Source organism: Ovis canadensis, chromosome 3 (assembly GCF_042477335.2).
Source record: "Ovis canadensis isolate MfBH-ARS-UI-01 breed Bighorn chromosome 3, ARS-UI_OviCan_v2, whole genome shotgun sequence".
Classification (NCBI taxonomy): domain Eukaryota; kingdom Metazoa; phylum Chordata; class Mammalia; order Artiodactyla; family Bovidae; genus Ovis; species Ovis canadensis.
This window is the reverse complement of record NC_091247.1, coordinates 95,982,937-95,998,472: the sequence shown is the minus strand read 5'-3', so window position 1 is coordinate 95,998,472 and position 15,536 is coordinate 95,982,937. Positions and strand designations below refer to the sequence as shown.

General features: G+C 43.7%; 1 protein-coding gene and 1 long non-coding RNA gene across 3 annotated transcripts in view; both read right to left on the bottom strand.

The window, feature by feature from the left end:
- Window positions 1-6,754: 6,754 nt before the first annotated feature.
- Window positions 6,755-13,161, bottom strand: LOC138437095 (uncharacterized). The gene is made up of 4 exons (XR_011255767.1): window positions 13,017-13,161; window positions 11,814-12,055; window positions 7,779-7,895; window positions 6,755-7,184 (listed from the first exon to the last, which is right to left on the bottom strand). It is a non-coding gene; the product is annotated as an uncharacterized lncRNA (long non-coding RNA).
- Window positions 13,162-14,508: 1,347 nt separating this feature from the next.
- The window catches only part of DGUOK (deoxyguanosine kinase), a 33,757-nt gene continuing 32,729 nt past the window's right edge, over window positions 14,509-15,536 (bottom strand). Inside the window, exons 6-7 of one of the 2 annotated variants that reach the window (XM_069583718.1) lie at window positions 15,181-15,280; window positions 14,509-14,748 (exon numbers count right to left, since the gene is read on the bottom strand). In XM_069583718.1, coding sequence (XP_069439819.1) covers window positions 14,722-14,748; window positions 15,181-15,280 — 127 coding nt within the window. In that variant the 3' untranslated portion in view covers window positions 14,509-14,721. Of the gene's footprint in view, window positions 15,281-15,536 lie in introns of both variants that reach the window. The other variant, XM_069583717.2, reaches the window with a different exon arrangement.

Here is a 15,536-nt window from a genome sequence, read left to right as displayed (position 1 = left end):
GCAGTGGTAGGTTGAATCTGAGGATGCAGAACCAAGGATACAGAGGGTTGACTACACTATATTGTGATTTTGGACTTCTTAACCAGGGTGTCAGTACCCTAACCTCCCCCCCAGCCCGTGTAGTTCAAAGGTCAACTGTACTCAATTTTGCAAATATTGTTAACAGTTTCATCCCCAAGATATGCCACTGATGGGATCATAAACTCACATGCCCTTTGGGAAACAATTTAGCATGCTTATCAATAATCTTCAAAATGTTTACACCCTCTCAATAATCCCACTTCTAGGAAAATGGGGCAGAAAAATCAAGATACAAGAGTCTTCATGGAAGGCTTATTTATAACAACAAAATTAGGAACAACCTAAATGACCAACTTTACAGAATGATTAATTCATAAGATATAAGCACAGTATAACATGATGCAGCTATTATAATTTCATTAACTTAAAAATTCAAATTAAACACAAGTTAATTATAGAATAAGAATACGCAAATGAGCAAAAAGAAAAATCTAAGAAGAACCTGCATTAGTCCAATATTAATCACCATTAACATTGTGGACTATCTCTTTTAAAAAATTTTTATATCTTAATATTAAAATAGTGTTTTGAAAAATATTTGGGAACATTGGAAAATATTTACCATATGAAGTCAAAACAAAATAATCAGTATATATTGAACTATTAAGAATTTGTAAGTAAATATGCATAAAGATTGGAAGGGAATACATAAAAATATTAACAGTGGGTCTCTGGATGATTTTTGTTCATACTTCTAAAATTTCTACAACAAATGGATATTAATCCTGTAATTGAGAAATATTGACAGAAAACTATTTCTGTAAAAGGACAAGTGAAGCTGCCTGAAAGCAGGTTGTTGAGAGAGCAGGATGCAAATAATGGCAATTAACAGAATGGTTTTGACTTTCACACTGGAGTTGCCCTAGAGATCTTAAGGAAGCCGTTGCCTGGGCCCTACTCCCAGAGATTCCAGTGGGATGGGCTGAGCCAGGTCTGGGCTTTATGCCCTTGGCAATATCTAGTGACTCTTGGGTGGGCGTATAATGTGCAGCCAGGCTGGGATGCACTTGCATAAGTCATCACAAGTTTCCTCAAGAGTTAGGCCACTGTGGTCTGGTGGAGGAGGAGCTGCCGGTCCTCCTCAGGAAGACCCATGTAGCCTCTCTAGCTGTGTGCGTTAGCTGAGTCATTTAACTGCATCTTAGTCTGTCTGTAAAATGGGAATATTTAATGCAATATTTGAAGTCTGGCTTCAAGGAAGAAATAAATGAGAAAGTGCTGTGTGAAATAGAAAGCATATTAGAATGTGCTCTTTGTGAGAACCTGGAAACTCAGATGATAGCAATTCTCTTTGATCAATGAAATATCCTTGGCAACTCAGGAGCTCATGCAAATAGACAGGTTTTTTTCCTAAGCTATATCAGTCTTGTAATTTGATTTGATTCAGAGATGCTATAGAGAGGTGTTTTCAAATGTGGATGCCTGGGGCAGTCCTAGCCTGAGGGCTCATGGGCTGTGAACAGTAGCCAATAGTTTTGAGTTGGTTCAGACAATTTGGTCATCTTGCTTTGAAAGGTGGCTGGCCTCTGGAAGCTAAAATTTTGTTCTCATGAAAATGTGCCTGCCCCTTTTACACAAATACCCCAGACTGTCACCTCAAAATAAATGTTCTTATCTAAACCATCTCCTTGGGAGATTATGTGGCTATTGCTTAAATGTCTTAGTAATTCCTCTTTTGAGACTGGTTTTGTCTAAGATACATTATTTTCTGAGTATTTTTCAATCAATGAATTCATTCGCCATCCTTTAAAGATAAGTTTAACTTTTTAGAAAGCAGCCAGAAATATAGTTCAGAACCAAACCTGACAAGTAAGAAGGTTTTCAAGCCTAGGTAAGACTATTTTTATGACTCTTAAATTTCTTTTAATTTGCAGGTTCACTGTTGACCCACTCCAGTACTCTTGCCTAGAAAATCCCATGGACGGAAGAGCTTGGTAGGCTGCAGTCCATGGGGTCGGGAGGAGTTGGACACGACCGAGCTACTTCGCTTTCACTTTTCACTTTCATGCATTGGAGAAGGAAATGGCAACCCACTCCAGTGTTCTTGCCTGGAGAATCCCAGGGACGGGGGAGCCTGGTGGGCTACCGTCTATGAGGTCGCACAGAGTCTGGACACAACTGATGTGACTTAGCAGCAGCAGCAATCACCATTTATTTGTTAATGAAATCAACTCATTCTCCCTATAGAATGTTACATTCTGGATTTGGCTGCTTGTATCCAGGAGTATTATGTTGTTGTCATAAATTTAAGGCACTGTTTCCGTGTTCAGCTAGTTGGCTATAGGCCTGGAGAGGGTCTGGAGTTATACCCAGCAGGGTAAGTGAACATAAAAGGACTAGAGCTGCTTTTCATAGGTTTCCCGGGTGGTACAGTGATAAAGAATCCACCTGCAAGGTAGGAGACTCAGGAGATGTGGGTTCAATCCCTGGATCAGGAAGATCCCCTGAAGGAGGAAATGGCAACCCATTTCAGTCTTCTTGCCTGAAAAATACCACACGATCACAAACAGTCAGACACGACTAAGTGACTGGGCACACGCAGAGCTGCTTTTCATAATGATGGGTCAAGGAATCAAAGGTAGACAAGGGGAGAATAAAGGCAAGAAAAACATTATAGAGAATTTTTTAAAAAGTAGTGGGGTCAGTGGATTAGAGAAACTGAGGTGTTAGATAGGAGACGATTTGGACAAAAATGATGAGTAGGGTTGAAGGGAAAGATGAGCAGTGCCAAGACTTCAGTGAATGAGAGGGAGTGACTGGGAGCTTGGAGGTCACTCAACTGTAGAAACAAGGAGGTTCAGCTTTTGAAGAAAGAGTGAAGACAGTTTATTCGTTAAGTGAAGCCGTCACTTGTAAGTGTGTGTCTGTCTTGCTCTCCAGTGTTATTCCCAGCACCCTCTACGGCGCAGAGTCTTCTGAGTGGTGAATAGAGCCTGGTTCTCTACCGGGACCCAGAGACTGACTCAATAGGTAAGTCTGAAAAAGGTTTTGAACAAAGCCGCCTGTTTGGGATTAATTTCTAGATTGCATGCTGATTAGAAATCTGTCCCTTTCTTTTGATAAGTATGCTGTGGGTATACCTCACGCATTTGACTAAGGAGAAAATGGTGCAGTTCCTTCCCCTTATTGGGGCTAATACTGGATTTAGTCTCCTAAGACAACACTAATCAGCAACACTGGGCAAATCCAGGCAGTTTTGGAATTATTTTTCATGCCAACCCAATCCACAAAACACACAAACGTGGTATTGTCAATAAGGACAATACCCAAAATACTTTCTCACAAAAGAATTTCAAGACACTGACATGAATCCCAATTAAGACTTGCAGATAAGCCGAGGTCCACACCTCGACACACTAATGAATTTGAGAAGTACAGAATTAAGCAGCTCACAGCCAGGACTGAGAGCATTGCCTGTGAGTCAGAACTCCTGAGTTGGTTTTGCTCAGTGGGTAACTAGCTGTGTGGCCTGGGGGGGTGGGGGGGGGAGGGGGCTTCACACCTCCCCTCCTTGGTCTTTATCCATCAGTGATCTCACACTCTAAAAGCCATCAATCCGAAGAACAATGGAGGAGGACAGGAAGCAAGGAGGGCAGGTTGCTAACAGCAGGCACCCTGCTGGCAGGGCAGTGGAGGGAAAGCTGGGTGCTGCCGAATGAGCAGAAGAGCAGACTGCTGAGACCAAGTCCCTGCTCTGGAGGAGAAAGCAAGCCAGACAGAGCTCAACTGCTCCTGGCAATGCAACTGTTTCCAAGAAGGGAATACACAGGTCATCTGAGGTCAAGTTCAGGGAACGCAGCCAGCCGCCAGGCGGGAAGGAAGCTGCAGTGAGTGCCCGCCTGCTCTCCCAGCCCTTCGCCTTCTGAACACGGAGTCTCGTGCCAGCCCCTTGGCCAGGGCGCCTCGGGAGCCTCAGAGCCTCCTTCCAGACCCCGGCCACCTGGCTTGGGCCTTGCGGACACAGCCCTTGCTGAGGGCTGGAGAGGCAGGCGCGAGCACCCACGCGGTGCCGGCCGGTCGAGTCTTGGCCTCTTGCAGCGCTCTCCTGAAAGCCTTAGAGAGTTCGTCGTCCACTGCTGTCCTCCTCCAGCCTCACGGCCTCCCCTCCCCCAGACACAGGATTTTCTCTCAGCTCCCTGCCTTTGCCATTGGTGTTTACCCCAAAGTCATTCTCATAACTTTTGCTCTGAAAATCCTACTATCATTTAATGCCCAGCTGGAAAGCCACGTGACCCATGAAGCCCCCAGAGCTGGAAGCAGCACTTGTTACCGTCTGTTCTGCATCACAGGTGGGCCATGCTGTCTCTCTCGCCCAGGTTTGGAGTCGCGTCGTATCCACGCCTCACCATGGCATCACGTGACTGCCTCCTAGCTCTGGGCTGCCCACCTGCCTACACATCTTTGAGGTCCTGCCACCAACACACCCCTCACCTCACCCTTTGAGGCTCAGCTCAGAAACAGACTGTGAAGGACTTCCCAGCTCTCTCCATCTCTCCACCCACAGACATGCTGGCTCCATTTTTTGAGTGGCTACTCAGTGCCCAGAAGTTTATCTCTGGTATTTCTAATCTTTGGAACGTCTCTGCAAAGTAGGTGCAGAGTCTCACTTTCAGAGGTAAGAAAAGAAGCTCCGAGAGGTTAAGAAAGTGTCTGAGTCGCACTGCTACCTTGTGGCCCAGCCAGGGTTAGACCCCAGGCTCGTGTGACACTGGAACCCAAGCCTTCCTTCCATTCCATGCAACTTCTTCATTCACAGGGCAAATATTTTAAGCATAAGACTGTTAGGACCTTGAAGATTATCTTTGTTTTCAATGCAGGAAGCCTAAGGTGTCATGACTTGCCCAAGGTGACACAGTTTCTTCCTACTTGCTTTCCTCATATCTCCCAGAAACCATCTGTCAGCTGCAGTGGTCCCTAATACCAGGTAACATTCCCCGGGGTCCCCAGTTGCAAGCCATCTGACACAACTGCCTGGCAACAGGGCTCCAAATTAGACAGGAGAGGATGTTGCAACAAGTTCAGAGTCACAGCTGTACATAGTGATAACATCCCAAACGACAGTCACTTAGCATTTCTTTCTTGTCTGAGGAGGGCTTCATCAGGTTCACAGTAACCTGCTCCTCATTGCAGTTCAGGACCATGATGGAGTCTTCGGCTGCCATCAGTCCAGCAGAGGGCTGGGCTATGGCAAACGTGGGGACCAGGAGAGGGTGGCTTTGTTCAGAGGACAGTGAGTAAAACCATTGAGCTGGCACAGAGAGTTATTTCATAGAGGCAGGAGAAGATGAGGTTGGAGGACCTCAAAATCCCAGTTAAGGAACCTGGTCATCATCTTGTAAGGAGCACCAACATTTTTGAAAAATGAATTTGTCCTTGGGAATAATTTTGGATTTACAGAGAAGTTTCAGAAACTCCATAGAGAATTTCCATATATCCCTTACCCAGTTTTCCCTAGTGCTAACATCTTATAGTGTATGGCACATTTGTTAAAACTCAGAAGCTGACATTGGTGCATTACTATTATTCAAACTCCAGACTTAATTCGGATTTCACTAGTTTTTCCACTAAAATTTTCTTTTCTCTTCCACAGTCCTCTCCAGGATACCATTCTATATTTAGACAGCAACCTTTTTAAAGGAGAATATTAACATTATTAAAGGCATTTTAGGAGAACCATCTGACAGCAATGGTCCAGTAAGTGAGATAGGAAGGCATTCCAGAACCTTTGAACGTCTAAATACATCCCACTGCCCAGCATCTGAAGGGGCTCACCACCTTGAAAGTGCAGTTGCCAGGAAGAGCAAACCTGGGCCACTGGAAGCATCTCTGTGCCTCTTCAGGGTCCAGGGGCCAAATATATATTTAGGATATACTTGGGAGCCAAAAAAAAGAAAACTCGTTCCTTGGGAATTCTCTGGCAGTCCAGTAGTTAGGACACCATGCTTTCACTGCTGAGGGTCCAAGTTCAATCCCTGGTTGGAAAACTAAAAAAAAGAGAGAGAGAAAGACACCTGGGAGCCTCCGCCTAGCAGTGAGGCAAGCTAGAAGGTCTTCCTACCTAGGCACCCAAAGTTGGCTGGTAACCCAGACAGGTAGCCAAAGAAATGAGTGTTTGCCTTCTTTTCTGAAAGTCTAGACTTGTCTCCCTTACAATTCAGTTTGATGTTGTGGAAAGAGAACAGGCTCTAGGATCAGGATGGCCCAGGATTTAAGTCTTGACTCCACCACTTATTCAGTAACTCAACTCATGTGTGAGTTACTGAACTCTGAGCTTCAGTTTCCTCACTGATAATAACTGGTATAGTAAACTTCCTTCATAAGATTATTTAGAGGATGATTAACATTTACAAAGTGTTCAGTAGGGGGCCTGGCACACAATAGGCATTCAGTAATCAATTGGCTCCCTTGACAACAGGAAGGTGAGGGCTGAGCCCATAATTTTCTTGCATATCCTCAAAGTACTTAACATTTGCAAAGCAATTCATACATTGATGATTGTGATATGGAGCTCACAAACCCAATGACTTATGAAAGAGCAGATCATGACTCCAACCACAGCATTCATTTATTGAGCAAGTCTCTATTAGTCACTCACTGAATATCAATAAACAGGTAACTGTCAGGCTCTGTGCTAAGTGACTAAGATGGTTTGCGTCAAGAATGGCAAAGCCCAGGAGGGAGAGAGAACTTTATTCAGGTCTGATACATAGTCTGACATAGTTTAATAAGCAGAGGGCCCAAGGTACAAAGGCTTGGTTACTTGTGTGAGAGGTGAGGGAAGAGCCTCACAGAGAGAGGAGGAAGAGAACTTGGGACTGGCAAAATAAGTAGGTCTTCCAGTAAAAAAAGACTGAGGAAAAAGCGAGAAGGAGAGAGAGAGAATTGCATTATGTGGGAAACACAGGTCATATTGTGGAACCTATGTTAGTCTTGTATGGAATGAGTGGTGGGAATGAGGTTATGAAAACATGGCAGCTGGAATACTTCTGCACAGGAACAGCTGTGTGGGGGCGGGGCCTGAGACCCAACTGGAAGCTGCCTCTTTAACACGTGGTTTAGTTCAGGGGAGGGCTTCCCAGGTGGCTCAGTGGTAAAGAATCCGCCTGCCAATACAAGAGACACAGGAGACCCGGGTTTGATCCCTGGGTTGGGAAAATTCCCTGGAGGAGGAAATGGCAACCCACTCCAGTATTCTAGCCTGGGAAATCCCATGGACAGAGGAGCCTGGCTACAGTCCAGCGGGATCACAATAGGTCAGATATGACTGAGCGACTGAGCGCGCACACACACACTTCAGTTGAGGTATCTTGGGCAAGAGATGATTACTGGCAGTAGTGAAGGGCAGGGTCTGGGCAGGGAGTGGGCATTCCAGCCACTCCTGGCATGCCCATGCAGGGAAGGAGCCATGTAAGCGCCATGACAGAGCAGGCAGAGTGGATGAGTCAGCCGCGATACCCACTGCACCTGCGACTAGGGAAACTGACCGGGGTGCAGAGAAGACCTGCACTGTTTCGGATGAACAGGTAGACTCTGGTGAAAAAGCAGGGCATGATGGTAGCTGGAAGGGGCCAAGACGACTCCAGAGAGTCTGGTGAGTCAACTAGGTGAATGGAGGCGCAGGAGAAGTGGGTTTTGTTAGCTCAGGTTGTGGGTGGGTGTAGCGCGTGGGTGGGGATGAGATGCTGTCTCATACACACTGAGCATGATGGATGTCCAGGTCATGATATCCAGAGGTCGATATAGCTGTAGCTTTAGCAGTCCTCTTCCTGCCTGGAATTTGCTTCAAAACCATGTGTCAAAACCAGGTGGGTAGGCTATAAGTGAAACAGAATTGGCTATTAGTAGATAACTGAAGTGGGTGAAAAAGTAAAAATTAGCTCATACTAAGGGAAAAAAAAGCTGCCCTGCCATTCATCAGGCTGGGAGGACAGACATCTGCAAGGCTAGATACAAAGTTACCATGAAACAATATTCCCCCCAAGGGCACGCTGCAGCTAAAGTGTCATAACCACCCCCTCCTTTGTGTGACTACTGCTTTCTGATTCACTGGGAAACCTTGTTCTCTAAAATGATGGATCAGAAACTTTGCTGTTTGAAATTTTATCAGTAAAAATGAAACACCCTTCTGTTGCCAGGAGGATCTAAGTCACTTTGACACAGGGAAGCAGTCTTGATTTGCAACCCAGGTTCAGAGCCTCAGATAAGGGGCTTCTGAACACATTTCATGTTTAGCTTAACTTTGCACTTCCTAAGGAAATGAACCTGGCTCTAGTGTGCAGTTCAGACCAGATGTTGACTCCTGCTTTGCTTTGAGTCTGTCAAAACATGGCTTCTTTTAAATTTTACCTAAATTCTATCCTTACCCTAAATCCTGTTAACTCTTTGTCTGCTTGGTGAGACAACCCATAGTTTCCCTGGTATGTGGGTTCCTTCGTTTGAGTGAGTTAATAAATCTGATTTTGCCAAAATATAGGTCTGTTCCCAGTGATCTTAGGCTGATTGATTATGTCATGAGCAACTGGGATACAGGAATTCTCTATACTATTCTATTGTAAATGATCCACGTTTTCCATAACATTTCCAAGTTTTTAAAGAGTCCTCACCCCACGTTAGTAGTGTGCACCATGACAGTGTTTGAGGTCTAAGGCAGAATGATGCCCCGCCCCTCAATGTACAGACCCTAATTCCTGGCACCTGTGAATCTTACCTCACTAGCAAAAAGGACTCTGAAGATGTAGGGAAGGCTAAAGACCTCGAGTTGGCAGAGTATTCTGGACTATCCAGATGAGCCCAGTGTACTCTAGTGGGCCCTTAAAAGCAAAAAACCTTTTTTGGTTGTGGTCAGAAAGAGATGAGATGGTGGGAGAGTCAGAGATGCAGCGCTGCTGGCTTTGAAGAGGAAGGGGCCACAAGCCAAGGGATGTGGGCAGCCTCTAGAAGGACAAAAAAGGTAAGGGAACAAGTTCTCCTCTAGAACCTCCAGAAAGGAATGCAGCCATGTAGACAATTTGACTTTAACCCAGTGAGACCATGTAAGAGTTCTGACCTTCAGAACTGTGAGATAATAATCTGTACTGCTTTAAATCACCTTGGTGGTAATTTGGTATGGCAGCAATAGAAACCAATGCAAGATCACCCAGAAGAGTGAGCAGAGATAAGGGATGAGCCAAGGGTGCCTGGGGCAGCACCAGCATTTCAGACTAGAAAAAGAAAGGCGAGGCAGTCAGAGACAGAAAGGGTGATACAAGCACTGGAAAAGCCAGAAGAGACCAACAAAGGAAAGTTTCAAGAAGGAGAAAGTGGTCCAGAGACTGAAACTGCCTACTCTTTAAAGTGACAGCTGAAGATTAAGTAGTAGTCTTTCAAAGTATATGTTATTTCTTGCTTCATATTCCCAGTGATTCTTGTATTTGTATATAACAAACAATTTTCACCTGAAACTATCACCTTCTCCCTCATGTTAAAAGCCAGAGAGTTTGAGAATTTTCACAACCTCAATCCGCATTATAAACCCATTAAGGTAATTATTCTGGTTCCAGAAGAGCAGGTTTTACCACATGGTAATGATCAGTGCAAAGAAATAGAAGAAAACAATAGAATAGAAAAGACTAGAGATCTCTTCAAGGGAACATCTCTTCAAGATCTTCAAGATCTCTTCAAGTGAACACTTCATGCAAAAATGGGCACAATAAAGGACAGAAATGGTATGGACCTAACAGAAGCAGAAGATATTAAGAAGAGGTGGCAAGAATACACAGAAGAACTGTACAAAAAAGATCTTCGTGACCCAGATAATCACGATGGTGTTATCACTCACCTAGAGCCAGACATCCTGAAATGTGAAGTCAAGGTGGCCTTAGGAAGCATCACTATGAACAAAGATAGTGGAAATGATGGAATTCCAGTTGAGCTGTTTCAAATCCTGAAAGATGATGCTGTGAAAGTGCTGCACTCAATATGCCAGCAAATTTGGAAAACTCAGCAGTGGCCACAGGACTGGAAAGGGTCCATTTTCATTCCAATCCCAAAGAAAGGCAATGCCAAAGAATGCTCAAACTTACCACACAATTGCACTTATCTCACATGCTAGTAATGCTCAAAATTCTCCAAGCCAGGCTTCAACAATACGTGAACCGTGAATTTCCAGATGTTCAAGCTGGTTTTAAAAAAGGTAGAAGAAACAGAGAGCAAATTGCCAACATCTGCTGGATCATGGAAAAAGCAAGAGTTCCAGAAAAACATCTATTTCTGCTTTATTGACTATGCCAAAGCCTTTGACTGTATGGCTCACAATAAATTGTGGAAAATTCTGAAAGAGATGGGAATACCAGACCGCCTGACCTGCCTCTTGAGAAATCTGTATGCAGGTCAGGAAGCAACAGTTAGAACTGGACATGGAACAACAGACTGGTTCCAAATAGGAAAAGGAGTACGTCAAGGCTGTATATTGTCACCCTGCTTATTTAACTTCTATGCAGAGTACATCATGAGAAACGCTGGGCTGGAAGAAGCACAAACTGGAATCAAGATTGTTGGGGGAAATATCAATAACCTCAGATATGTAGATGACATAACCCTTATGGCAGAAAGTGAAGAACTAAAGAGCCTCTTGATGAAAGTGAAAGGAGAGTGAAAAAGTTGGCTTAAAGCTCAACATTCAAAAAACTAAAATGGCATCTGGTCCCATCACTTCATGGCAAATAGCTGGGGAAACAGAGGAAACAGTGGCTAACTTAATTTTTTGGGGCTGCAAAATCACTGCAGATGGTGACTGCAGGCATGAAATAAAAAGATACTTATTCGTTGGCAGGAAAGTTATGACCAACCTAGACAGCACATTCAAAAGCAAAGACATTACTTTGCCAACAAAGGTCCATCTAGTCAAGGCTATGGTCTTTCCAGCAGTCATGTATAGACGTGAGTTGGACTACAAAGAAAGCTGAGTGTGAAAGAATTGATGCTTTTGAACTGTGATGTTGGAGAAGACTCTTGAGAGTCCCTTGGACTGCAAGGAGATCCAGCTGGTCCATCCTAAAGGAACTCAGTCCTGAATATTCACTGGAAGGACTGATGTTGAAGCTAAAGCCCCAATATTTTGACTACCTGATGTAAAGAGCTGACTCATTTGAGAAGACCCTGATGCTGCAAAAGATTGAAGGCAGGAGGAGAAGGGGATGACAGAGGATGAGATGGTTGGATTGCATCACCGACTCAATGGACGAGTTTGAGGAAGCTCTGGGAGTTGGTGATGGACAAGGAAGCCTGGCATGCTGCAGTCCATGGGGTTGCAAAGAGTCAGATGCGACTAAGTGACTGAACTGAACTGAAACCACAAAGAAATGTAGCTGTGTTATGTGTTTTATGTGTTAATCCCAGTTACTTGACTCTGGGGGCCTGTCTAATCCAAGACTGAGAACAGCCCACCCAGTCTGGCCTGCCAGTGAAGACCTAATCTCCATATTTAAGCACTTCACCCAGACCTACCCCTACCCACATTCTTAAAGTTCCAAACTACTCCTAATTAAAATATATACTCTCACCAAACCAGCTCAGCTACCAATTTGGAAAATGACAAATTGTTTCCGGTGAGACTGTTGACAGCTTTGATTATTTCAGAGAATATTTACAATCTAAAGGCAATGTTTACAAATGGAAAGAAACACTGTATTTGCAGATTTTCAGACTTTAAGTGTGTAGAGACGAAGGCATTCTTAAATAATAAGCTCATTAACCTCAAGTTTTGTCAGCCTGGGCCTAATGCCTTGCTCTCACACGAAAGCCTTGGCACAGGACGTTTTTCTCTGCCTGGACACTTCGTTCTTCAGGGCAGTTGTCGCTTTTGTAGGGGGCTGTCCCGGACTATGTGGCTCCTTCTGCTCCGGCCGCCGCAGCGCACCTGCACGTCTTTTGAAACAGTCACTGCGTCTGCACCGCTTGGTCCGTGGCTGTCACCCTCTCCATTAGCTGACAGTTCCTGTGAGGTGAGGATGAGGTCTGCTTTACCTTCCTGGTCTCTAGCATATGGGAGATACTCAAATATTTGTTGATGACCGAATAAATCACTAGGCGGGGACCTAGTGCTCTTACTCCGGGTTTACAGGTGATTTCTACATTAGCGGCTCCTGGAAACTTAAATAGGAATGAAACATTTGAGACCCTCAGAGCTCAAATACCAAAACCATTGACTTTCCAAACACACCTAATATCCTGTATTCATCCCTGGTCTTGTCCAAAGCCCAAAGCGGCAAATAAACACACAAACAAGTGGGACAGATTTCCAAGATGGTGCCAAGACATTTTTTTTTTTTTTTGGCCATGACAATTCAATGGGAGAAAAGTTATGTTTTCTACAAATAGTGTTGGAATAACTGGATATACGCATGCAAAAGAACGATGTTGAATCCCTTCCTTAAACTCTACACAAAAATTAACTCAAAATGGATCACAGACCTAATGTAAGAGCTAAAACTACACAACTCTTAGAAGAAAACATGGCAGATATTTGTGACGCTGGGTTATTCGAAACTTTCTTAGACATGGTGCCAAAATAAGTTGATAAAAATAAATTTGACTTCATAAAGATTAAAAACATTCATGCTTCAAAGGACACTACCAAAATGAAAATATAAGCCACAGAGTGGGAGAAAATATGAATAAATTATCTATGTAATAAGGATTTGTATCCAGAATACAGACTCTTACAACTCAACAATAAAAAGCCACAAAACACAATTGAAAAAATGGATTTGAATAGACGGTTTTTCCCAAAGATATACAAATGACCAATAAGTACATGAGAGTTACATTCAACATCATTATCCGTTAGTGCAATGTAAATCAAGACCCCAGTGCAGTGAGATACAGCGTCACTCCTATTAGGATTGTCATAATCAAAATGACAGATGGCGATGACGTGAAGAAAGTGGAACACTCACACACTGCTGGAGGGAACGTAACACGGAATTTCGGAAGTTTAGCAGTTCCTCAAAAAGTGAAACGTGGAGTTGTCATCTGACCCAGTAATTCCATTCCTCAGTATATACCCAAGGGAAATTATAACATGTGTCCACACAAAAACCTGTAGATGAATTTTCATAGCAGCATTATTCCTAATAGTCAAAATGTGGAACCCTCATGTCCATCAATGGATAAATGGATAAATAAATGTATATTTACAAAATACTTAGCCATAAAAAGGAATGAAGTACTGATATGTTTTATAACTTGAATGAATCTTGAAAACCTTGAAAATGAAAGAAGCCAGTCACAAAAGGCCACATATTATGTGACTCTGTTTACATGAAATGTCCAGAATAGGCCAATCAGTAGAAACAGAAAGTAGACTGCTGGCTGCCCAGAGCAGGGTATAGGTGGGTGGGGATTGTGGGAAAGTGGGGGATAGAGGGTGACTCCAATTGGCATGGCATTTCTTTTTGAGGTGATGAAAACATTCTGGAATTGACTGTGGTGATGGCTGTACAACTCTATGACTACACTAAAAACTCCAGAATTGAACACTTTAAGTGGGTAAATTGTATGGTATGTGAATTACCTCAATAAAGCTGTTAAAAAATTTTTTTAAGTAGCATAAAGAAATGCTGTGCTATCTCAAAACATCACACATCTATTAGAAACCAGTCTCACATTTGTTTTCCCCAGTATCAGGGAAACGCAGGTTTGTGTCTTCTGGGACACTCTGGGTCCCAAGCTCATTCATTTTCTCGTGGGCCTGTGCAGCTATTAAGGGCTCAGTGCAGGAATCCCGATCCTGATGAATCGTGGATCTGCAGGCTTCTTTCAATGAAGCACTTCAATTCTAGACAGTCATGTATTTTTCTCTCTTTACAGTAAACTGTCCTTGAAGCTTGAACCGCAGCACACACAAAAAATTTTCTTTCTTTCCAGCATGGACAAATTCACTCCATGAAGTTAACCTGAAACTTACTTGATAGGTGTTTGGAGGAGGCCAGAGTGCCAGGAGGACCAAGCCCTAAATGTCATATGCTGAACTCCTAAGCTTGTGATTTATTCTCTTCCTCCTTCCCTCCTTTTCTTTCATCCAGGTTCTTCAGCTTTGGGACAAAGGTCTAAGTACCCACCCCACCACCCACACCAAGAGTGCTGGATGGGGAGACACAGGGAAGCTTCCTGGAGTTTGAGCTCCATTTCCTAGCTCTGAGGGCTCTCACTTCACATCCATCCACTCCTGAGTCATTTTATTCCCCTTCTTCATGCCTAAGGCAGAGCTTGGTCAGGGTTCTGAAGTAGTCCCTGCCCTGGCATGTCAGAAGGAACCAATGAACACACAGGGAAGTCTGACAGGTGAAGGATTTAAAAGCAAGCAAGGACTCTTCTCAAGTGAAAATGGCTAGTCTAGAGGGGAGCTCAGAGCAGTAGATAAAAGATGAAATAAACGAACAACTGGACTAACAAAATCCACAGAAGCATAGATTTTATTTAAGAAGTCCTTGAGATACAAAAGAAGACTAGGGCTAGGTCTATAGCTAACAGAAGCTTAACCCCCTGAATGTCAGAGTACTCTAGGGGTGGGAGCAGGGGACAGAAAGGTGGGTGGCTGGGTATTCTCTGGCTTTAGAAAGTCAGAGAGCCCAGATCCCAGCTAGAACATCCCAGTCCTGGTTATAGATTCTTTACAAAGGTGTTTACCTGTGGGAAAGAGAAAAACGAAAAGTTAAATTTCACATTTTCAGGAGACTATACACTAGTCCATCCATAATGCATGTGTAGCCAAGCCTTCGAGTTTTTTTGTGAGGAAGAGAACACAGGTATGGAAAGGTAATGTGACCTGCCCAGGGTATCAAGTGGCAGAGCTGGAGTGAATCCAGAAGTCTCATTTCCCTAGTTTTAGAATACCTCAGACGAGGAAGTCAGCTGGAAAGCACATCTTACAAGGCAAGTATTTAACAATTATTAGCCCCCAATACTTTAGAGAATAGAGATTATATTAATAACTTATCCAAGGCCCCACAGGCTTTTGAGTGTGACATGCTATTTGAGGCGCAAGGCATAGGACCCATAGTGAAGTTCTGAAGTGACAGAAGTGTAAAGAAAGAAAAGCAGGCTTAAGGTCTTCCCCACCCTCCTCATGAGCTCTTCTTGTATGGTTACTTCTTCCGAAAAGTCATCATTGACATCCAATACGAGCACTGGAATGTTCAGCAGAGCCTCAGAGTGGAGCCTGTAAGAAGCACGAGTATTTAGGGAGCAGAAAAAAGACGGTAAGCTTCACATTCTCACCAGTCTTAATAATTCAGAACAGCTCTAAGGTCACAGGGCTTCTCAGGGAAATTTCATGTAAACAGTTTAAAAAAGGAATTCAATAAAGTTGGCTGGAAAGATGAGACTGAAATTTCTCTTAGTCTGAAGACTGATACTGAAGGTCGGAGCCCCAAACAATTTAAATGGACAGCACACCAAGCCTGAAGGGAGGAAAG